This window comes from Panulirus ornatus, chromosome 27 (assembly GCF_036320965.1).
Source record: "Panulirus ornatus isolate Po-2019 chromosome 27, ASM3632096v1, whole genome shotgun sequence".
Classification (NCBI taxonomy): domain Eukaryota; kingdom Metazoa; phylum Arthropoda; class Malacostraca; order Decapoda; family Palinuridae; genus Panulirus; species Panulirus ornatus.
Window position 1 is genome coordinate 4,570,419 of NC_092250.1, and position 25,968 is coordinate 4,596,386.

General features: G+C 43.2%; 1 protein-coding gene across 2 annotated transcripts in view; it reads right to left on the minus strand.

Annotated features, from left to right (window-relative positions):
• The window catches only part of LOC139757558 (phospholipid scramblase 1-like), a 48,525-nt gene that overhangs the window by 13,710 nt on the left and 8,847 nt on the right, over positions 1 to 25,968 (minus strand). For both annotated transcript variants that reach the window (XR_011714663.1, XM_071678149.1), the window contains exons 2-5: positions 22,294 to 22,385; positions 19,444 to 19,661; positions 8,759 to 8,932; positions 2,643 to 2,804 (exon numbers count right to left, since the gene is read on the minus strand). Coding sequence is in view for 1 of the 2 variants with exons in the window: in XM_071678149.1 (XP_071534250.1) it covers positions 2,643 to 2,804; positions 8,759 to 8,932; positions 19,444 to 19,661; positions 22,294 to 22,378 (639 nt within the window). In the remaining variant the exon portion in view is untranslated. The remainder of the gene's footprint in view (positions 1 to 2,642; positions 2,805 to 8,758; positions 8,933 to 19,443; positions 19,662 to 22,293; positions 22,386 to 25,968) is intronic.

A 25,968-nucleotide genomic window follows, 5' to 3' on the forward strand; every position in this document is an offset into this window, starting at 1 on the left:
TGTAGTATACCAATGACATACCAATTAATCTTTTCAGTGATGGCCAGTCCAAGCAAGCAAGATAAAGGGCTCCACATCAATATTTCATCATACTCTCATTAAAGTTTTAACCACCAGTTCTAGAAGAAGCATGTGATGGGCTCCTGTCCTTAGAGTATTCAAAGGACGTGATAAATCTTTACAAAAGTCATTGCTAGAGGATACAAGGATCCTACTAAATCATGTTCCAACAAACCCACCCATGATATGTATGGATACAATAAGAAGGGGTATTTCAGAGTGTTTTGCTTCTTCTACTTTGGCTACCCAAATCATGTTTCAGTAACTTCCTGTAAATACATGGTGGAAAAGCTCCACCCACAGGGCTGAATAAAAACCAAAGTTGGCACCTTTAATATAGTCACTAAGGTTCTCTTTTGGGATTTATGATTTCTTGCCAGACTACAACAGCAGTTATATAGTCAACAGATACCATTAATCTGCTCTAAGACCATGCAGAGAAGACCCTTTACACTCTTATTCTCTTATGTTTTTCATGCACTGAACCTTCTTTCCTCTAATTACTCCCCTTCTAAATCCTGTCAATCAAATGATTCTGTGTTTATGCCTTCTGATTATATTTTCAATTCCCTTTCCCATATGATGACACTTTTCAAGATCTTTGACATGTTTCCTCATTTTCATTATTTCCTCCACCATTAATGTCAACTTCTGATTTCATTTCTTAATAATCTCAAATAATTTCTGCTGCCTCATGGTCTCAGATGATTCACCCTTTACTTCTCCAGTGACTTTTTTCTTCTTCCATTATAAGACCCGTTTAACTCTCTCATGCTGTCCCTTCACACAATCCTCTTTACCAAGTCCACTCACTTTTCATCACTCTCTTCCCAACGTTATTACCATCTCCTCTTTAGCAAAAACATTTTTTTTTGTACTTAATCATCTTTTCCCGCATTAGCGAGGTAGCACCAGGAACAAAGCAAGGCCACATCTGCTCACATCCATTCTCTAGTTGTCATGTGTAATGCACTAAACTATAGCTCCCTCTCCACAACATGCCCCACAGACCTTTCTATAGTTGATCCAAGAAGCTTCAGATGCCCTGGTTCAGTCCACTAACAGCATGTCGACCCCAGTAAACCACATCATCCCAATCTACTCTATCCCCTGCATGCCTTTCACCTACCTGCATGTCCAGGCCCCAATCACTCAAAATCTTTTTCACTCCATCCTTCCACCTCCAATTTGGTCTCTCTGGTCTCTTTGTTCTCTCCACTTCTGATGCATATATACTCTCAACCTTTCCTCACTCATTCTCTCCATACGGCCAAACCATTTCAACACACCCTCCTCAGCTCTCTCCCACACTTCTCTCTTACCCTTTCATTACTTACTTGATCATACCACCTCACAACACATATTGTCCTCAAATATTTTATTTCCAACACATCTATCCTCCTTCACACAATCTTATCTATAGCCCATGCCTCGCATCCATATAATAATCTCGCATCCATATAATAATGTTGGGACTATCATACCTTCAAACATACCTATTTTTTCCTTCCCAGATAACATTCTCTATTTCCACACATTCTTCTGTGCTGCAAGAACCTTCGCCCCCTCACCCACACAATGACTCACTTCTGCTTCCTTGCTTCCATTCACTGCTACATCCACTTCCAGATATGTAAAATACTTCACTTCCTCTAAGTTTTCTCCATTCAAACTTACACCCCAACTAACCTCTCCCTCAACCTTCCTAAGTCTAATAACCTTACTCTTGTTCACATATGCTCTCAACTTTCTCCTTTCACACACTCTTCCAAACTCAGTCACTAAGAAGGCTCTCACTCGAGTATGCCATCAGTGCTGTATCATCAGCAAACAACAACTAACTTTCTTTTCAAGCCTTCTCATCTCTCATGGTCTGCATCCCTGCCTCTCTCTGCAGGATTTTTGCACTTAACCTCCCTCACCACTCCAGTCACATCACCATCACACATCCCTGACTACAGTGTACTCTCTCTTACTTGAGAAACCAACAGGAGTTGGAAGGATGACCTTTGCACAACAGGGCCAGAAGGAAGAAGTGAAGGAGTCTTTGGGATATCAAGACTTGAAGATGTGAAAGGATGAGTGGCATTTTCAAGATAGCGTAAAATGGATCAGTGTGATACCGTTCAATCATATGAGGGTGATGTGCTGTTAACTGGCTACACCATGGCATATGAAGCTTTGGTTTCATTGCATTAAACTTGACAACTAAAGAGTGGTTGTGTTCAAATATGGCCAGTGTTCATTTATCAATGATGCTACCTCGCTGAGGTCAGAGAAGAAATTAGATATAGAAATACTATGTTATCACTTTCATCTTTAGGTAAATATTAGTATCTCCTTTATTGAGTTTATACCCTGATATGTACCAGACCACAGCTGGTCTTTCTTTAATCTATCATGTGCTCAACTGGAATTACGCTTAGGTAAAGAATTGTATCTCTGTCTACATGCTCTACAATTCTAACACTAGAACACAGAGAACATTAAAGTGAGGTCATGGTTACAAAGTAAGATGGCTTTTATCATGCTGGAGATAAGACTGTACAACAGCAACTAAATTCTGGAAAACTCTGACTTACAATCAGGAAAGTTGCTCCTATCAGGAGGGCCTTGGTGCGCACTTCCAAATCCATTGGGAAGGTTATGCCAAAGTTGTCTGCATCAGTGAAAGCCTCAGCACAGAACCCTCGCCACTGCTTCGTTATCAAGCCAATTTGGGCAGAGTCATCACCAGTGAATATCTGGAAGAAAGAGCAGCTTTTATAATTTTTTCATGTGAGATGAGATGGCACAGGCAACTGAAGCGCAAATCAAGGCCATCCTACTAATGCTCTATATACTCATATACATATTCATACTTGCTTCCTCTCATCCATTCCTGGTGCCACCCTGCCCCGCAGTAAACAGCATTGCCACCCTGCCCCGCAGTAAACAGCATTGCCACCCCTTGCATCAGAGAAAAAGACCACATTCATTCACGCTCAGTCTCTAGCTGTCATGTATAATGCACCAATACAGCATTGCTACCCCCTGCTTCAGTGGGGCAGTGTAAGGAAAACAGACAAAAAAGCCACATTCGCTTACACTCAGTCTCTAGCTGTCAAGTGTAATTCATCGAAACCACAGTTTCCTATCCACATCCAGGGAACAAGAAGCAGAAGACCAAATTGGAGGTGGAAAGATGGTGTGAAAAAGATTTTGAGCAATCAGGGCCTGACATAAAGGAGGGTGAGAGGTGTACAAGGAATAGACTGAATTGGAACGATGTGGTATATCAGGGTCAACCAGGACATGTGAAACGTCTAAGGTAAACCATAGAAAGGTCTGTAGGGTCTGGATGTTGATAGGGAGCTGTGGTTTCAGTGCATTACATATGAGAGCTAGAGACTGAGTGTGAATGAATGTGGCCTTTTTTTGGTCTGTTTTCCTTAATTCGCTGAAGCAGGGGGTAGCAATGCTGTCTCCTTTATCTCTCCTTCCATATCACCACACTTACGTAAGACAGCTCGTAAATATTCAAACTCTCTTACTTCTTCCAGTCTTTCTTCCCCCCGATAACCAAAGCACAATTTAATACACTTTCTTCTTTCACTCTATATGTTTTTACAAAATCTATACTTTCACTCTGTTTCCTTCCAAATACCATTATCTTACTTCTACTTGCATTTAGCATCAACTGCTTACACTTACACAAACATAAAACACACTTACAACCTTCTGCAACAACTCTTCACTCTCAGCAAACAACACAATATTTAGAAACAGGCTTGCCACTCACCACCATATCTCACTGCCACACTCCATATCTGCAACCCTTTCCCTGAGTTTTGCTTTCATCTCTCTTATCACTCCGTCCATCAAAAAGTCATGGTGACATCATGCAGCTCTGCCTCACGCCTACAAGATTCCCAAAACTTTTGCTCAACTCTCCATCCACTCTTACACACACATTTGCTCCCCTATAGAAGGCTTTCACACCATCCAACAGGTGTACCCCTAAACCATATATCCTTAACACATTCCATAAAGCATTCCACTTGACTCTGTCATATACTATCTTCAGATCCATAAAAGCTGCATACAATTTCTTACCTTTTGCTAAATATTTTTGCACGGTCATCTCTACAACCAAAAAATCTGATCCAAACATCCTCTACCTTTCCTAAAACCTCCTTGCTCTTCACTTATTCTGCATTCAGTCATTTCCATCACTCTATCAATTACCATTCTTGCACATGCTTTTCCTGGTATACTTAACAGACTTATTCCCCTATGACTGCTACATACATCGTTAGCACCTTTTCCTTTGAAAAAAGTAACAATAATGGATTTCATTCAATCCTCAGGCACAACCTTCTGTTTCCATGCTAAACTAAATTCAAGATGCTTCCACTCTATTACACTTTCTCCTCCATACTTCAGCACTTAAGCTGTAATCCCATCGACTCCAGGTGCCTTTCCTACCTTCAGCCTCATATTACCCTTCTTACCTCTCTTTTTGCTTTAGGCCCTTGCACTTGTATCCTCTTCCTTCCATCCTCCATACCCATGCATGTAACAAATGCTGCCTCCCCTTCCCCCACATTCATCAGTTCTTTAAAATACTCTTTCCATCTTCCTTTCACTTCCTCCTTTTGATTCAGCAACTCCCCTTCCTTACTTATCACACTAATATTTCCATTCTTACATCCACCTCTCTCTCTTTTCATCTCCAATATAGTTTCTTATTATCCTGAAACTTTTCATTTAACTTTTTTTTTTTTTTTTTTTTTGCTGTCTCCCGCGTTTGCGAGGTAGCGCAAGGAAACAGACGAAAGAAATGGCCCAACCCACCCCCATACACATGTATATACATACGTCCACACACGCAAATATACATACCTACACAGCTTTCCATGGTTTACCCCAGACGCTTCACATGCCTTGATTCAATCCACTGACAGCACGTCAACCCCGGTATACCACATCGCTCCAATTCACTCTATTCCTTGCCCTCCTTTCACCCTCCTGCATGTTCAGGCCCCGATCACACAAAATCTTTTTCACTCCATCTTTCCACCTCCAATTTGGTCTCCCTCTTCTCCTCGTTCCCTCCACCTCCGACACATATATCCTCTTGGTCGATCTTTCCTCACTCATTCTCTCCATGTGCCCAAACCATTTCAAAACACCCTCTTCTGCTCTCTCAACCACGCTCTTTTTATTTCCACACATCTCTCTTACCCTTACGTTACTTACTCAATCAAACCACCTCACACCACACATTGTCCTCAAACATCTCATTTCCAGCACATCCATCCTCCTGCGCACAACTCTATCCATAGTCCACGCCTCGCAACATACAACATTGTTGGAACCACTATTCCTTCAAACATACCCATTTTTGCTTTCCGAGATAATGTTCTCGACTTCCACACATTCTTCAAGGCTCCCAGAATTTTCGCCCCCTCCCCCACCCTATGATCCACTTCCGCTTCCATGGTTCCATCCGCTGCCAGATCCACTCCCAGATATCTAAAACACTTCACTTCCTCCAGTTTTTCTCCATTCAAACTCACCTCCCAATTGACTTGACCCTCAACCCTACTGTACCTAATAACCTTGCTCTTATTCACATTTACTCTTAACTTTCTTCTTTCACACACTTTACCAAACTCAGTCACCAGCTTCTGCAGTTTCTCACATGAATCAGCCACCAGCGCTGTATCATCAGCGAACAACAACTGACTCACTTCCCAAGCTCTCTCATCCCCAACAGACTTCATACTTGCCCCTCTTTCCAAAACTCTTGCATTCACCTACCTAACAACCCCATCCATAAACAAATTAAACAACCATGGAGACATCACACACCCCTGCCGCAAACCTACATTCACTGAGAACCAATCACTTTCCTCTCTTCCTGCACGTACACATGCCTTACATCCTCGATAAAAACTTTTCACTGCTTCTAACAACTTGCCTCCCACACCATATATTCTTAATACCTTCCACAGAGCATCTCTATCAACTCTATCATATGCCTTCTCCAGATCCATAAATGCTACATACAAATCCATTTGCTTTTCTAAGTATTTCTCACATACATTCTTCAAAGCAAACACCTGATCCACACATCCTCTACCACTTCTGAAACCACACTGCTCTTCCCCAATCTGGTGCTCTGTACATGCCTTCACCCTCTCAATCAATATCCTCCCATATAATTTACCAGGAATACTCAACAAACTTATACCTCTGTAATTTGAGCACTCCCTCTTATCCCCTTTGCCTTTGTACAATGGCACTATGCACACATTCCGCCAATCCTCAGGCACCTCACCATGAGTCATACATACATTAAATAACCTTACCAACCAGTCAACAATACAGTCACCCCCTTTTTTAATAAATTCCACTGCAATACCATCCAAACCTGCTGCCTTGCCGGCTTTCATCTTCCGCAAAGCTTTTACTACCTCTTCTCTGTTTACCAAATCATTTTCCCTAACCCTCTCACTTTGCACACCACCTCGACCAAAACACCCTATATCTGCCACTCTATCATCAAACACATTCAACAAACCTTCAAAATACTCACTCCATCTCCTTCTCACATCACCACTACTTGTTATCACCTCCCCATTTGCGCCCTTCACTGAAGTTCCCATTTGCTCCCTTGTCTTACGCACTTTATTTACCTCCTTCCAGAACATCTTTTTATTCTCCCTAAAATTTAATGATACTCTCTCACCCCAACTCTCATTTGCCCTTTTTTTCACCTCTTGCACCTTTCTCTTGACCTCCTGTCTCTTTCTTTTATACATCTCCCACTTAATTGCATTTTTTCCCTGCAAAAATCGTCCTAATGCCTCTCTCTTCTCTTTCACTAATACTCTTCTTCATCCCACCACTCACTACCCTTTCTAATCAACCCACCTCCCACTCTTCTCATGCCACAAGCATCTTTTGCGCAATCCATCACTGATTCCCTAAATACATCCCATTCCTCCCCCAATCCCCTTACTTCCATTGTTCTCACCTTTTTCCATTCTGTACTCAGTCTCTCCTGGTACTTCCTCACACAAGTCTCCTTCCCAAGCTCACTTACTCTCACCACCCTCTTCACCCCAACATTCACTCTTCTTTTCTGAAAACCCATACAAATCTTCAACTTAGCCTCCACAAGATAATGATCAGACATCCCTCCAGTTGCACCTCTCAGCACATTAACATCCAAAAGTCTCTCTTTTGCGCGCCTGTCAATTAACACGTAATCCAATAACGCTCTCTGGCCATCTCTCCTACTTACATAAGTTTTTTTTTTTTTTTTTGCCGCTGTCTCCCGCGTTTGCGAGGTAGCGCAAGGAAACAGACGAAAGAAATGGCCCAACCCACCCCCATACACATGTATATACATACGTCCACACACGCAAATATACATACCTACAAAGCTTTCCATGGTTTACCCCAGACGCTTCACATGCCTTGATTCAATCCACTGACAGCACGTCAACCCCGGTATACCACATCGCTCCAATTCACTCTATTCCTTGCATGCCTTTCACCCTCCTGCATGTTCAGGCCCCGATCACACAAAATCTTTTTCACTCCATCTTTCCACCTCCAATTTGGTCTCCCTCTTCTCGTTCCCTCCACCTCCGACACATATATCCTCTTGGTCAATCTTTCCTCACTCATTCTCTCCATGTGACCAAACCATTTCAAAACACCCTCTTCTGCTCTCTCAACCACGCTCTTTTTATTTCCACACATCTCTCTTACCCTTACGTTACTTACTCGATCAAACCACCTCACACCACACATTGTCCTCAAACATCTCATTTCCAGCACATCCATCCTCCTGCGCACAACTCTATCCATAGTCCACGCCTCGCAACCATACAACATTGTTGGAACCACTATTCTTTCAAACATACCCATTTTTGCTTTCCGAGATAATGTTCTCGACTTCCACACATTCTTCAAGGCTCCCAGAATTTTCGCCCCCTCCCCCACCCTATGATCCACTTCCGCTTCCATGTTTCCATCCGCTGCCAGATCCACTCCCAGATATCTAAAACACTTCACTTCCTCCAGTTTTTCTCCATTCAAACTCACCTCCCAATTGACTTGACCCTCAACCCTACTGTACCTAATAACCTTGCTCTTATTCACATTTACTCTTAACTTTCTTCTTTCACACACTTTACCAAACTCAGTCACCAGCTTCTGCAGTTTCTCACATGAATCAGCCACCAGCGCTGTATCATCAGCGAACAACAACTGACTCACTTCCCAAGCTCTCTCATCCCCAACAGAATTCATCCTTGCCCCTCTTTCCAAAACTTATGTATATCTCGCTTTTTAAACCAGGTATTCCCAATCATCAGTCCTTTTTCAGCACATAAATCTACAAGCTCTTCACCATTTCCATTTACAACACTGAACACCCCATGTATACCAATTATTCCCTCAACTGCAAACTATGTTTGTAAATAATTATTCTTTTAGATAGTAGGTAGAAGGCACAGGCACCCACCAACTTACTTTGGGAAGCAAGTGGCATCCTCTGATGAAACTTTAAGTAGAGAGTAGTACCCTTCAATCCACCCAAAGAAGGATAGCAGCACCCTCCATCTATCCTTGAACAGGCAGGTAGCACCCTCCAATCTACTTTCAGGGATCTCTGAGGGAGTGGTGTCATCAAACCTACCTTAAAGTTTATGTCATTGCCGCAGCTTACGGGGCATGCAGGACCCTGGATCTTGAGGACAACATCATCAGAGGTGTTCCTAACAGTAAACTTGCCCGCCAATGGGGTACAGATACTCCATTCCTGATGAACGCTGCCCAGAACAGTTCCTGGCGGGCTGGATATCTCTATGCTCTGAAAATAACAAGTATGTGATGGTCTAGATACCTTCAGTCTCAAAACAGGTACTATAACTGATGAAACAACAATTTTGATATTGAGAAGACTGAACACCTACAAGATCCAAACATAATCATTTGGCAGATTAAACATCTACTGATATTCAGATATTCCTCCTTACATTACCATGTTTAATCATTAGTATGAAGACACTGATCACACCTTGATGACCAGTAACTACAATCTCCTAAAGATTTTGAGAAGTACATGTCACGACAGCTTCTTATTCCTTTCTATTTGTTTTCATCACAAATGCAGAAATCCAAATTAAAGCTGAAAAAAATCTCTTAAGGAACTTACCATAGAAAGAAACAGTACAATCCTACTGGCTCGAGAATGAAGCAGACCCAGAGGTACCTACTACATAAAGGTAATGAATATACCTACACAGTCCAATGCCAGTATAGGTTTGAAAAAAGAAATTCACAAGACCTGCACTTCACAAATTTCTTTACATTTAGGAATCAATAAATGAGCTAAAAATTATACTTGCCAGACTAGCTTTAAAAAGCATCAATTGCCATTAAGTTTGCCATAAGAATTCCTCTTCACAATCACTTGTGTTTATGGGACATCAGTGAAACTGCCGGACGACAATCTTAAAAACTAGAAAAGATCTCTGATGGTAATATCTAAAGTGTCAGCAAAAAACATTGTCCACCCTCATGTATTCTCAAAGGCAATACATGGATAAGGTACATACATTGTGGGGGTATAAGCATATAACACGCTCAGGGTGATATCATCATACACTTGGTCACCGAGACTAGTGTTTCTAACAGTGTGAGCATCAGCAACCTGCCTCAGTGTGCCCCATGCTATTATATTTAGGGAAGAACGTTCTTTCATTAGTCTTCCAGGCTGCCACTTCTTTTGGGAATTTTGCTTCTGGGTGCTGTACCTCTTCCATCTATGTTTCAAGATGGTCAGCTCTTACCTTTCTAAGAAGGCGAAGGCCTGAATTCTTACCTGGAACCAAGAAAATGTGGTTACTAGGCATACTGGGTGCTCAGAACACATGATCTGCAGCTGCTTCTTGCAAAACCCCATCAGTGCCTTGCCTCATTCAGGAAATCAAGCCTATGGACCCAAAATATGGACCTAGAATACTTCAGGAACCTTGCCAATTCCATGCCGAGATATCTGCAGATGGTAATCAGGGACAAAGGAGAGATAACGTAGTACTAAAATGTAAGTGTGACAATTCTCTCAAAAATGTATAGGGATGTGACAAGATTTTTTGCAGATGCTGTAATTTAAGCCTGTTGCTATACAAATTGTAAAAGGGTCAAAGTTTCTTTGTAGATGACATGACTGTCTATGATTCTGCCTCTTCTCTTAACCTTGAACATCTCATTACCCACGTCTACTGAGAAGGAATGATTATTTTCCACACTTGTTCACCATTGCCCGCATTAGTGAGGTAGCACCAGAAACAGATTTTCTAGATGTGTAATGCTTTACCTAGAAATACTGCAACTTATACAATACAAAAACCAAATCTCTTGCTTAATAAAAAGATTTTTCAATACATACAGACTTCAACTAATCAGTAATACCAAAATTTTTTGTGTTACATATGCACGAGTCAATAACTGGACATCAAATACCCTCAATGTCCAACAAAAATGTTCCTAAAACATTTGGTATACTATGTTTTATCTGGAACCTGAAAACTGAAATGAATAATTCAACGCATCACTCAGTGGTTTATCCATATCTGATTCACTGTGTTCCCCTTTAGGAGTAACATTTCTATAAGTACACCACAACTTGATCTTATGGGCTGCAAGTAAGAGCCGGACAAGATGCAAAAGCTCCTTACTACTAGAAATAAGTTAGTGCCTATAATAAGGTAAAAGGCCGGAATGCCTTCCAAGATTCTCAGGATTACCCATCCCTAAAGGGGAGGGAGGGGCACAAAATGTAGCCTATGATAAATATACCTCACAAAAGATCAGGTAAGAGTTTGAAAACTGAGAAACTCAAGGTAAACACAAAAACAAGTCAGTGACAAGAAAAACAAAGATTATGTATTTTGTAGTCAGCATCTTATGCAGAAAGACAAAGCTCTTCATTGTGAAATTTGCATCTAACAGAATATCATTACCTGATGTGATCTTTATTTCACAGGAAACAGATGAAAAACAGCCCATGCACATATATGCAAAATATTTTTTTTTTTTTTCCGCTGTCTCCCGCGTTTGTGAGGTAGCACAAGGAAACAGACAAAAGAAATGGCCCAACCCACCCCCATACACATGTATATACATACGTCCACACACGCAAATATACATACCTACACAGCTTTCCATGGTTTACCCCAGATGCTTCACATGCCCTGATTCAATCCACTGACAGCACGTCAACCCCGGTATACCACATCGATCCAATTCACTCTATTCCTTGCCCTCCTTTCACCCTCCTGCATGTTCAGGCCCCAATCACACAAAATCTTTTTCACTCCATCTTTCCACCTCCAATTTGGTCTCCCACTTCTCCTCGTTCCCTCCACCTCCAACACATATATCCTCTTGGTCAATCTTTCCTCACTCATTCTCTCCATGTGCCCAAACCATTTCAAAACACCCTCTTCTGCTCTCTCAACCACGCTCTTTTTATTTCCACACATCTCTTTTACCCTTACGTTACTTACTCGATCAAACCACCTCACACCACACATTGTCCTCAAACATCTCATTTCCAGCACATCCATCCTCCTGCGCGCAACTCTATCCATAGCCCACGCCTCGCAACCATACAACATTGTTGGAACCACTATTCCTTCAAACATACCCATTTTTGCTTTCCGAGATAATGTTCTCGGAAATAAATAAAATAAAAATAAATAAAATAAATAAAAATAAATAAATAAAATACATTTTATTTATTATTTATATTTATTTATTTATTTTGCTTTGTCGCTGTCTCCCGCTTTTGCGAGGTAGCACAAGGAAACAGACGAAAGAAATGGCCCAACCCACCCCCATACACAATGTATATACATACACGTCCACACACACAAATATACATACCTATACATCTCAATGTACATATATATATACACACACAGACACATACCTATATACCCATGCACACAATTCACACTGTCTGCCTTTATTCATTCCCATCGCCACACATGGAATACCATCCCCCTCCCCCCTCATGTGTGCGAGGTAGCGCTAGGAAAAGACAACAAAGGCCCCATTCGTTCACACTCAGTCTCTAGCTGTCATGCAATAATGCCCGAAACCACAGCTCCCTTTTCACATCCAGGCCCCACAAAACTTTCCATGGTTTACCCCAGACGCTTCACATGCCCTGATTCAATCCACTGACAGCACGTCAACCCCGGTATACCACATTGATCCAATTCACTCTATTCCTTGCATGCCTTTCACCCTCCTGCATGTTCAGGCCCCGATCACTCAAAATCTTTTTCACTTCATCTTTCCACCTCCAATTTGGTCTCCCACTTCTCCTCATTCCCTCCACCTCTGACACATATATCCTCTAGGTCAATCTTTCCTCACTCATTCTCTCCATGTGACCAAACCATTTCAAAACACCCTCTTCTGCTCTCTCAACCACGCTCTCTTTATTTCCACACATCTCTCTTACCTTTACATTACTTACTCGATCAAACCACCTCACACCACACATTGTCCTCAAACATCTCATTTCCAGCACATCCACCCTCCTGCGCACAACTCTATCCATAGCCCACACCTCGCAACCATACAACATTGTTGGAACCACTATTGCTTACATACCCATTTTTGCTTTCCAAGATAATGTTCTCGACTTCCACACATTCTTCAAGGCTCCCAGAATTTTCGCCACTTCCCCCACCCTATGATTCACTTCCGCTTCCATGGTTCCATCCGCTGCCAGATCCACTCCCAGATATCTAAAACACTTCACTTCCTCCAGTTTTTCTCCATTCAAACTTACCTCCCAATTGACTTGACCCTCAACCCTACTGTACCTTATAACCTTGCTCTTATTCACATTTACTCTCAACTTTCTTCTTTCACATGCTTTACCAAACTCAGTCACCAGCTTCTACAGTTTCTCACATGAATCAGCCACCAGCACTGTATAATCAGTAAACCACAACTGACTCACTTCCCAAGCTCTCTCATCCATAACAGACTGCATACTTGCCCCTCTTTCCAAAACCCTTGCATTCACCTCCCTAACTACCCCATCCATAAACAAATTAAACAACCATGGAGACATCACACACCCCTGCCGCAAAGCTACATTCACTGAGAACCAATCACTTTCCTCTCTTCCTACACGTACCACATGCCTTACATCCTCGATAAAAACTTTTCACTGTTTCTAACAACTTGCCTCCCCCACCATATATCCTTAATACCTTCCACATAGCATCTCTGTCAACTCTATCATATGCCTTCTCCAGATCCATAAATGCTACATACAAATCCATTTGCTTTTCTAAGTATTTCTCACATACAATCTTCAAAGCAAACACCTGATCCACACATCCTCTACCACTTCTGAAACCACACTGCTCTTCCCCAATCTGATGCTCTGTACATGCCTTCACCCTCTCAATCAATACCCTCCCACATAATTTACCAGGAATACTCAACAAACTTATACCTCTGTAATTTGAGCACTCACTCTTATCCCCTTTGCCTTTGTACAATGGCACTATGCACACATTCCGCCAATCCTCAGGCACCTCACCATGAATCATACATACATTAAATAACCTTACCAACCAGTCAACAATACAGTCACCCCCTTTTTTGATAAATTGTAATAAATTTTGACATATGTAAGATGAACTGCTGAACACATCTCTCATTATGTGGATTCCCCACCAAATCTGTAAAATAGTAAGCAATGAATGTTGCTTTGTCTAGATCTAATTTTCTGGATGAGGAAGTCAGTCTTGTTAAGGAATAGAATTATAGAAACATCCCAGAAGTTCCCATTGTTGACAATGGTCCCAAAAATGTTGAGTGATTCTTCTATTTGGGATCCTGTCTTCCAAGAGCCGCTGGTCAAACTCCAGAGGAAGATGCGCAAGAAATAGTATCTATGTGACACACTCTCAAAGCACTGAAACCATTTTTGTCTCTAGTGTCCCCCTACATCCCCAAATAAAAACGGAACATTCTGGATGGGGATGGTGAACTCTTAGTAATTGCTTTGGTAGCTTTGCCGCAATGGAGAATGTCTTTGTGGGAATATACTCCAAAAACTCCTATTCTGTCTAAGGAATCGAAGAAATATGCCACACTGTCAGTCACCTGAAACTCTGCTCGTCTAAGCTTGTCGTATTCCCCTTGAGTCCTCCTCCCAAAGCTCTTTCACACACTTGGCACTTAAATCTAAAAATACACGTCGATCCAATATGGAGGCCACGAACTTCACAACGTGCTGACCATATACTTCTCTGGATTCCTTCATCCTCCCCCATGATATCTGAAGTTTATTTCTTGCATCTAGCAGAACCTTCCTACCCATGACTACGTTTTTTTGTACATAGTTTCCCTATATTCGTCGATTTCACCTTGTGTCGACACCCATGGATGATTGGCATCTCCTTCAAGAATGGCGTTGAGTTGCCAGATTCTTCCTCGCCCCCCAACAACAATAGCAGTTTAACCTGTCGTCTGAGACAACTTTTGTCTATCTTTCTGTGTTTCCTTGATCAATATGTCGTGACCTGGCATGCTCTTCAATCTCTTCTGGTGTCCATAAAGCCCTTAAACAACAAGCACAACTGACTATGGTTACCTGCGCCATGTTCTTCCGACCACAACAACACAAACTGACCGGGTGAGGATGCTTCCCCAGAGGCCCAGTCCTCTGTTCTTGACGCTACCTCGCTGACGCGGGAAATGGCGAATAGTATGAAAGAAAATATATATATATATATATATATATATATATATATATATATATATATATATATATATAAACGCCAATACACACAAATATACATATATACATATCACTATATACACATAAATGCCAATACACACAAATATACATATATACATATCACCATATAAACATATACATACATACGCAGACATATATACACATGTACATATTCGTACTTGCCTTCATCCATTTCTGGCGCTACCCTGCACCACAGAAAACAGCATCACTACCCCCTGCTTCAGCGAGATAGTGAAAGAAAACTGGCAAAAAAGGCCACATTCGCACACACTCAGTCTCTAGCTGTCATGTGTAATGCACCGAAACCACAGCTCCCTATCCACATCCAGGCCCCACATACCTTTCCATGGTTTATCCCAGACATTTCACATGCCCTGGTTCAGTCCATTGACAGCATGTCGACCCTGGTATACCAAATCGTTCCAATTCATTCTATTCCTGGCATGCCTCTCACCCTCCTGTATGTTCAAGCCCTGATCGCTCAAAATCTTTTTTACTCCATCCTTTCAACTACAATTTGGTCTCCCACTTCTCCTTGTTCCCTCCACTTTGTCAACCTTTCCTCATTCATTCTCACTATATGTCCAAACCATTTCAACTCATCCTCTTCATACATACAGTACTGGACATACATACAGTATTGGACTCCACCTGCTTGAAATTACACAGTGAAAAAATCACCTTTGGCAAGACCACTTGAACAGAGTAACATAAGAGTCTCATCAAAGAAATCTCTGCTTCACAGGAGTCCACACTATCCATGCTACTGATTGCAGTGCAGCCTTTGGCTGCAGGAGCCCCTAAGAAAGAGGTCATGCTTTATGCCAGCATTCCTTTTCATGAAGCTCCTTACTGTGAAAAAAAATTACCACATCCACTAAGCATCATCACAGGTCTAGAATTGTGGTGATGTATGCTTGTTCATGTGAAGTGAGTGCAGCACAATTACGTGATCAGTCTCTTCAGTGTGGAAGTTACATGTTGTGCATGAGCAGCTTCCTTTGATGTTTTGAAGTTGTGTTCATAGTGTTGTTGATGAGAGTGGTCATGAAAATGTAGACCAAAAGAAAAAAAGTTCCTAATAGTTTCAGTTTGGGTGAATGTCTCATGGAAAGAATTTAGGATTGGGTTGAAGAAGCAGTTGTGTAGTGGTTTTTGAGTCATTATTTGTAAGTGCTTTGCCAACATCATGTTTGTTAGATATGGGGGAGGAGGGGGCAGATATGTGAGTATGACAGATTACTGAAGTAAGATGCACAGATAAGTTTTTGGTTTCAACTTGGGGGTCAGTGGTTGGTTATATTGTCATCTGGGTGGGAGGGGACTTGGGCTGTTGCAAAGAAGTGAGTGTTGAGCATATAAAGTGGGAATTCTCGGAAGTATTTTTCTCTTGTGCAGGTGGTGAGTGTTTGTGGGTTGTGAGAAGACAGCGACTGTTCTGAAGACCTTGTTTTAATGGCTTCCAGTCTCTTGTTATGTTTGCTTCTTATGGGGTGGATGGCTAAGCAAGGGAGGCGTTGATGTAAAGTACATGAGATTGCTATGATTAGGGCAATCACTGCCTGTGCTGTCTAAGTATCTATAAAAAAAAGGTATCTAACATACTTTATCTTGTGTATAATGAAGATGATAACACGGAATTTGACATGGAAACAGTGGCACCATGAAGGAAAAGTGATCACATTGCACTGGTGTGGACACTACTCACACCACTTGGACCAAGGGACTAAGAACCATGGCCATTGCAAGAAAACTGTTTTGTGGGGTGTATGGCTACAACAGAATAAGCTGGTGAAGGGCATACACTTACCATACAAATACATACTTAGAACTAAGTTTTTTTCACACATATTTGCCATTTCCTGCACTAGTGAGGTAGCATTAAGAACAGAGGACTGAGCCTTAGTGGGAATATCCTCACTTGGTCCCCTTCTCTGTTCCTTCTCTTGAAAAATTAAAAATGAGAGGGGAGGATTTCCAGCACCCCCGCTCCCTCCCCTTTTAGTCGCCTTCTACAACATGCATGGCATACGTGGGAGGTATTCTTTCTCCCCATCCACAGGGATAACTTAGAACCAAGTAATCCATGTATTTATTCTAGGTAAATTCTAGAATACATTCACATAATTTACACAAAGTGCTTTGACATCAAGCAAGGAAAAATAGTCGTGACTGAGGAAACCATGTCCACCACAAGTACCCATGGTTTGACCTACTTAGGAAGAAATGAACATGTGCTTGCTTCTAAGGTCTGACTGGGAGATGGACAATAAGGATGATGAGTTAAAATGGGCTTTACCTCAAAGATGCTGTAAATGAACGATGCACCAAATATATATCTGAAAAGAAGGTTACAAAGAGATCAAGATGGATGATAGACAAAACTATTTCAGATATGTATTAAGAGGAAACATGAACTGTGTAAGTGCCATAGCTTAGGCAATGAAGGACTATGGATAGTATGCTGAACAGGAAAACAGAATCGAAGATATGGATAAGGCAAAACTAGTTTTTGAGACATAGCTTATCAACTCTCACAAATCAATTGAAAATGCTGTATGGTTACATCAATGACCAGCAGGAAGTTAAAGTAGACACAACAAAGTTAGAGAAGGATGGCTCACTGACAAAATATGACTTAGAAGCAGCTGTTACTCTGACTGACTTTTTCAAATCAGTAACTATTAATGGAAACCTAGGAGAATTATCACATTCTGAAGACCCAATGAAAGGTGATTTAGTCATGAAGGACAGTGAATTTTCAGTGGGAAACTTTTACGAAGAAGCTGAGACAGTTTAATCCAAGTGCAATTAACAGAACTGGTCAAGATACCCCTCCAACTGGTTAAGAAATATGCAAATGAACTAACCAAACATTTGTATCTGATATTTTGGAAGCTGCATGTTGAGGGAAAACACCCTGCAAAAGGAAACAAAGGCAAGTATCACTGATTTTCAAGAAAGGAGGAGAAAAAGGTCCAGTGTAAGCAATTGCAGGTCTGTAGCATTAAGTTGTGCAGTGTGCAAAGAAAAGGAGGAGTCAGTAGTTACAATCAAACTTGTATCCCATTCCAAGGTGACCAATTTGTTTATCAGACATCACCATGGATTCACGTAAAGTACAATCTACCTAACCAACCCACTATACACTTCATAAATTTGGACATGAGCATTATAATGTTTCATGCTAATTCATAATATTGGAATGCTAATTTGATACTGTTCCCCATAGAAAGCTACTCTATGTACCAAAGGCATATAATATTCATGGTTGAGTAAGGTACTAAACTTGAATGAGGGCTTTCTAAAAGAAAAATGAGAGAGTTTCAGTACAAGGAAAGAGCTCAGACTGGAGTGGGGTTGATGGTAGTGTGTCACATAGATCTGTTTTGGGAACTTACTTGGTTCCTAGATGTTAATGAAGTCCCCAATCATGAATTAAAATGTGCATTGTCCTGTATGATTTTGGATAATATGCTACTACAAGATGATGGATAATTTAAGTGACTCATTCAAAGACTGGTTTATGAATTCCATGTGAGGGAAAAATGCATCTCATGAAAGATAAGGAAAGATTTAAAAACATATTGTGATGAAAACATACTGGTTAAGTTTGAACAGAAGGTTCAACTGAGGGGGTGTCTAAGTTATAGCATGAAATCAACAAAGCAATCCATCAAAGATGATAGGAAAATGAGCCTCATGCTTTATCTCTTACTTGTTTTGGCTTTCATCTGAGACAGCCTCGACTAGAGCATGTTTTGCCTTGGCCATGTTTGTCCCTGTAAAAATAACAACCTATCGGTGGAACTTCTACTGAGATAGATAGAATAGGATTCTTGATAAGAGTATAAAAAACATATGTCCACACCCAGAAGACTGTGTTCAAGACTTGCACCATAGCACATGCAAGAGACCACAGAACTCATCTGGAAAAGATCCAACACAGAGCCACCATGCCACAAGCTATATGGAGAGGGTTAAATACCTGGAAGCAACAAACACTGGAACAGATATGGAAAAGAGGTCATACAACAGAGACATACAGAACTTCAAAAGGCCCCCCAAAAAAGCTGAGAGTAAGTCTCCTTTAAATTAAAAGGACAACAGTAGGAGAGATGACATGAACTGGACTAAGAAGGGTCCAGTCTACAGGTGATACAAAAATAAATTCACCCTGAGACTTAACATGTGAAGAGTCTACCACAACATGTAACTCATGCTAAAACTACAAATGAATATTTGAGTAGACTCAATAAGCACCAGCAGCTAGAAATGGGGAAAATACTGAGCTAGCCTCTGTAAGCTCATCAAACTTTAAGTATAGGCGTAAGAGGCAGTACTCACCTGAAGGAAGAAGCAAAAAAGGATGGTGAGAGACCCAGCTACTGTGAAAGACTCTCCTGAAGGCAAAGCAGAAGAAGGCGAGAGATTTGTGATAGAGGATAGAGGCTTCCCCACCTGGATGCATTAGGAGTGCTTGGAGACTGGCAATGGAGGCCAAGACCCCTCCCTCTTACCTGAAGGCAGCAGGCGCAGCAGCAGCTGTCGCAGGAGAGGGGGCGCGACAGGTGCAACACCTCCTGTTCCTGGTTATCCATGAGGGCCATCTCGAAACCCCTCAAAGGACCGCAACATTGGCGAGTGAGGCAGTCCGTGTCTTCCTTGGCGAACAGGAACTGCTGACCCAAAGTGTTCTTCAGCACGTATTTATTGTTCATCTCACATCCTGACAGTACTGGGCCAAACATAAATAGATTCATAAATACATCAGCATAATTCTGTACACTATGTATGTTTACAGGTATTTACATATCTATTTATGCATATACATACATGTATACATGAAAAGAGTGATCTTGTTGTGCTCAATTCTAAATAATCATGAGGTGGAAGAGAACAACTAAGGGGGATTAGTGGGGTAACAGGACCCAGAGGGATATACATTCAAATGTGGAACTTTGATGAAATGATTTGGTGGTACACTGGATGGTAAGTGTACCTCCATCCTGGCAGTACACTGGATGGTATGTGTACCTCCATCCTGGCAGTAAACTGGATGGCAAGTGCACCTCCATCCTGGCAGTACACTGGATGGTAAGTGTACCTCCATCCTGGCAGTACACTGGATGGCAAGTGTACCTCCATCCTGGCAATACACTGGATGGTAAGTGTACCTCCATCCTGGCAGTACACTGGATGGTAAGTGTACCTCCATCCTGGCAGTACACTGGATGGTAAGTGCACCTCCATCCTGGCAGTACACTGGATGGTAAGTGCACCTCCATCCTGGCAGTACACTGGATGGTAAGTGCACCTCCATCCTGGCAGTACACTGGATGGTAAGTGTACCTCCATCCCAGTGTTTCCATGGGGAGGAAGGCCATAGCTTGCCCCAAGTATACGAAGAACATTTCTGGGTGAAAGTCCAGTCCCATAAAATAATTTTTCCTAAATCATCACACTGCCATTTAAAGTTTATTTCAATGGTAATTTCTGTTGTGGACATGCTACCATTTTCCTGATCCTAATTGAAAAGTACATCAAAATTTCATCAATGAGTATTTACCAAATACCTCAAAAGATATATTCAGTTTTGGAAAATTAAAAAAAAAAAATGAGAGGGGAGGATTTCCAGCCCACCTCAGCTCCCTCCCCTTTTAGTCGCCTTCTACGACATGCAGGGAATACGTGGGAAGTATTCTTTCTCCCCTATCCCCAGGGATGTTTAATTTGTTTATGGATGGGGTTGTTAGGGAGGTAAATGCAAGAGTACTGGAAAGAGGGGCAAGTATGAAGTCTGTTGGGGATGAGAGAGCTTGGGAAGTGAGTCAGTTGTTGTTCGCTGATGATACAGCGCTGGTGGCTGATTCATGTGAGAAACTGCAGAAGCTGGTGACTGAGTTTGGTAAAGTGTGTGGAAGAAGAAAGTTAAGAGTAAATGTGAATAAGAGTAAGGTTATTAGGTACAGTAGGGTTGAGGGTCAAGTCAACTGGGAGGTGAGTTTGAATGGAGAAAAACTGGAGGAAGTGAAGTGTTTTAGATATCTGGGAGTGGATCTGTCAGCGGATGGAACCATGGAAGCGGAAGTGGATCATAGGGTGGGGGAGGGGGCGAAAATTTTGGGAGCCTTGAAAAATGTGTGGAAGTCGAGAACATTATCTCGGAAAGCAAAAATGGGTATGTTTGAAGGAATAGTGGTTCCAACAATGTTGTATGGTTGCGAGGCGTGGGCTATGGATAGAGTTGTGCGCAGGAGGATGGATGTGCTGGAAATGAGATGTTTGAGGACAATGTGTGGTGTGAGGTGGTTTGATCGAGTAAGTAACGTAAGGGTAAGAGAGATGTGTGGAAATAAAAAGAGCGTGGTTGAGAGAGCAGAAGAGGGTGTTTTGAAATGGTTTGGGCACATGGAGAGAATGAGTGAGGAAAGATTGACCAAGAGGATATATGTGTCGGAGGTGGAGGGAACGAGGAGAAGAGGGAGACCAAATTGGAGGTGGAAAGATGGAGTGAAAAAGATTTTGTGTGATCGGGGCCTGAACATGCAGGAGGGTGAAAGGAGGGCAAGGAATAGAGTGAATTGGAGCGATGTGGTATACAGGGGTTGACGTGCTGTCATTGGATTGAATCAAGGCATGTGAAGCGTCTGGGGTAAACCATGGAAAGCTGTGTAGGTATGTATATTTGCGTGTGTGGACGTGTGTATGTACGTGTGTATGGGGGTTGGGCCATTTCTTTCGTCTGTTTCCTTGCGCTACCTCGCAAACGCGGGAGACAGCGACAAAGTATAAAAAAAAAAAAAAAAATATATATATATATATATATATATATATATATATATATATATATATATATATCCTAATTAACATGCTTTTACAGCTTAGGAACACACCTTAAGTACAATCTCATGAATGATAAATATGAATGATAATAAAAAAAAGGACATAAAAACAGTCAGTTATCGTTATTTCCTGCTAGTATGGGTTAATAAATAATAATAACCAGCTTTATCAACAGTAAGGACGAGAGAGAGAGAGAGAGAGAGAGAGAGAGAGAGAGAGAGAGAGAGAGAGAGAGAGAGAGAGAGAGAGAGAGAGGACGAGAGAGAGAGGACGAGAGAGAGAGAGAGAGGACGAGAGAGAGAGAGAGGACGAGAAAGAGGACGAGAGAGAGAGAGAGAGAGAGAGAGAGAGAGAGAGAGAGAGAGAGAGAGAGAGAGAGAGAGAGGACAAGAGACAGAGAGAGAGGACAAGAGAGAGAGAGAGGACGAGAAAGAGGACGAGAGAGAGAGAGAGAGAGAGAGAGAGAGAGAGAGAGAGAGAGAGAGAGAGAGAGAGAGAGAGATGTAGGTAGGTAGGTTACTTACGCTCAAACACTTCATGCACCTGGTGGACGAGAACCTGGTCCAGCTGGGTGAGGTACTCCAGTCCTGGGGGTACAGTGTATGCCATCTTACTCCTGAGGGGACAAGGGAGAGACGGTAAACACCTTATGTTCCCATGTGATGCACATGTTAAACACACATCTGTCCATTAGACAGGACATATCTGTCCATTAGACAGGATATATCTGTCTAGACAGGACGTATCTGTCTAGACAGAACATATATGTCCATTAGACAGGACGTATCTGTCCATTAGACAGGATATATCTGTCCATTAGACAGGACATATCTGTCTAGACAAAACATATCTGTCCATTAGGCAGGACTTATCTGTCTAGACAGGACATATGTGTCCATTCCCGGCGCTACCCCACCCCAAGGGAAACGGCAGTCGCCACCCCCTGCTCTAGCGAGGTAGCGCCAGGAAGACAGAACGAAAAAGCCAAGCAATGGGGTGACCTATAATGTCAACAAAACAGCTTTTAAACACCAATAATTAAATGAAAATAAATGATAAAGACTCCATTTTCAAAAGGTCTTTCTTGTTTACACAGAAATAATAATAATAATAATAATAATAGTAATAATAATTGGAAAATAAATAAATAATCCAACCAATTACAATTTATTTCAAGCCCTAATTAAGAACACTTGTATTCACATATTGTATGACCTAACTCAGAAACAACCTAGTTCAAGTCCAACGACCTTAAACACCCACAAAGTGTGAAATACATAAAGAATTGGCATGTAGATAAATATGTAGGTATATGAAATACATAAAGAAATGGCATGTAGATAAATATGTAGATAAATATGTAGGTATATGAAATACATAAAGAATGGGATGTAGATAAATATGTAGATAAATATGTAGGTATATGAAATACATAAAGAAATGGCATGTAGATAAATATGTAGATAAATATGTAGGTATATGGAAATGCTGCTGGTGGATGCCAGGGGCCCCAGAGACCATCTGAAGGACGATTGCCAGACCACCCAAAAGACCATCTGAAGGACGATTGCCAGGGCCCCCCCAAAAAAATAGACCATCACAAGAACGCTTGCCATTCCTCCTTCCCCTCCCCCCATACACCCTCTAAAGACCATCCGAAGACCCCCCTTAACAGTGACCATCAAGGAGAGACCCCCTGGCCGCTTACGTAGACAAAGGGAAAGGGGAGGGGTGGTCTTCGTCCACAACAACACTCAGGGATTCCCCAAGAGGAAACCATAATCAGTTAACCCCCCCTCCCCTTCTTCCTCCGGGCCACCCTCCCTTCTTCCCCCGGGCCACCCTCCCTCCTTCCCCCGGGCCACCCTCCCTTCTTCCCCCGGGCCACCCTCCCTCCTTCCCCCGGGCCACCCTCCCCTTCTTCCCCCGGGCCACCCTCCCTCCTTCCCCCGGGCCACCCTCCCTCCTTCCCCCGGGCCACCCTCCCCTTCTTCCCCCGGGCCACCCTCCCTTCTTCCCCCGGGCCACCCTCCCCTTCTTCCCCCGGGCCACCCTCCCTCCTTGCCCCGGGCCACCCTCCCCTTCTTCCCCCGGGCCACCCTCCCTTCTTCCCCCGGGCCACCCTCCCCTTCTTCCCCCGGGCCACCCTCCCTTCTTCCCCCGGGCCACCCCCCCTCCTTCCCCCGGGCCACCCTCCCTTCTTCCCCCGGGCCACCCTCCCTTCTTCCCCCGGGCCACCCTCCCTCCGTCCCCCGGGCCACCCTCCCTTCTTCCCCCGGGCCACCCTCCCTCCTTCCCCCGGGCCACCCTCCCTTCTTCCCCCGGGCCACCCTCCCTCCTTCCCCCGGGCCACCCTCCCCCGGCCCCCCTCCTTCTCCCGTAGGCCTGACGAAGGAGAACTACCCCTTCCTGCCCCCGCCCCCGCTCCCCCCCCTTCCTCCCCTTTGGGCTCCACCCAACCCCAAGACACGTGACCATACACGAGAGCTGGGCCACACACAGACACACACACACACACACACACTGACTGTTATATTTCTCTCTTGTGTCTCCCCTGATGATGTGATTATTACACGAAAGTGCACTTGGCAACTTTTCGTGTTTCATTTTCCCCCGTGGACTCATAGGAATATATATATATATATATATATATATATATATATATATATATATATATATATATATATATATATATATATATATATATATATTTATTTATTTTGCTTTGTCGCTGTCTCCCGCGTTAGCGAGGTAGTGCAAGGAAACAGATGAAAGAAAGGCCCAACCCACCCACATACACATGTATATACATACACGTACACACACGCAAATATACATACCTATACATCTCAATGTACATATATATATGTACACACACAGACATATACATATATACACATGTACATAATTCATACTGTCAGCCTTTATTTGTTCCCATCGCCACCTCGCCACACATGGAATAACAACCCCCTCCCCCCTCATGTGTGCAAGGTAGCACTAGGAAAAGACAACAAAGGCCCCATGCGTTCACACTCAGTCTCTAGCTGTCATGTAATAATGCACCGAAACCACAGCTCCCTTTCCACATCCAGGCCCCAAACAACTTTCCATGGTTTACCCCAGACGCTTCACATGCCTTGATTCAATCCATATGGCAATACAAGGCCTCTGGCGAATATCCTGGTTGTGGGTAGAGAGATGGGTACGAACCATGTTAAGTGGAGAGAGATGGGTACGAACCATGGGTATGAACCATGTTAAGTACTATGGTCCGCGCTAAACATAGATCCCAAGGTTACATGGGTCTATGCTAAGCTAAGCTTAGGTCCCAGGGTTATGGATCCGTGCTAGGCTAAGAGTCCAAGGTCAAGGGTCCGTGCTAGGCTGAGTCCAAGGATATGGGTCCGTGCTAGGCTAAGTAGGCTCCAAGGTCATGGGGTCCGTGCTAGGCTAAGTAGGCTCCAAGGTCATGGGGGGTCCGTGCTAAGCTAAGCAGGCTCCAAGGTCATGGGGTCCGTGCTAGGCTAAGTAGGCTCCAAGGTCATGGGGGGTCCGTGCTAAGCTAAGCAGGCTCCAAGGTCATGGGGTCCGTGCTAGGCTCAGTAGGCTCCAAGGTCATGGGGGTCCGTGTAGGCTCCAAGGTCATAGGTCCGTGCTAGGCTAAGTCCAAGGTCATGGGGGTCCGTGCTAGGCTAAGTCCAAGGTCCTGGGGTCCGTGCTAGGCTCAGTAGGCTCCAAGGTCATGGGGTCCGTGCTAGGCTAAGTAGGCTCCAAGGTCATGGGGTCCGTGCTAGGCTATGTAGGCTCCACGGTCGTGGGTCCGTGCTAGGCTAAGTCCAAGGTCCTGGGGGGTCCGTGCTAGGCTAAGTCCAAGGTCCTGGGGGGTCCGTGCTAGGTTAAGTCCAAGGTCCTGGGGGGTCCGTGCTAGGCTATAGAGCCGGGCGAAGTGATGGTGGTTCACAGCGGGTTTCCACGGACCCACATCACGCTTGTCGAAGGTCCCCCCCCTTGAGGGACGGACCACCCCCCCACCCCCCTTTGAGGGACGGACCACCACCCCCCTCCCTTGAGGGACGGACCACCCCCCCACCCCCCTTTGAGGAACGGACCAACCCCCCACCCCCCTTTGAGGAACGGACCACCCCCACCCCCCTTTGAGGGACGGACCACCCCCCCCCCCCGTGAGGGACGACACCTGG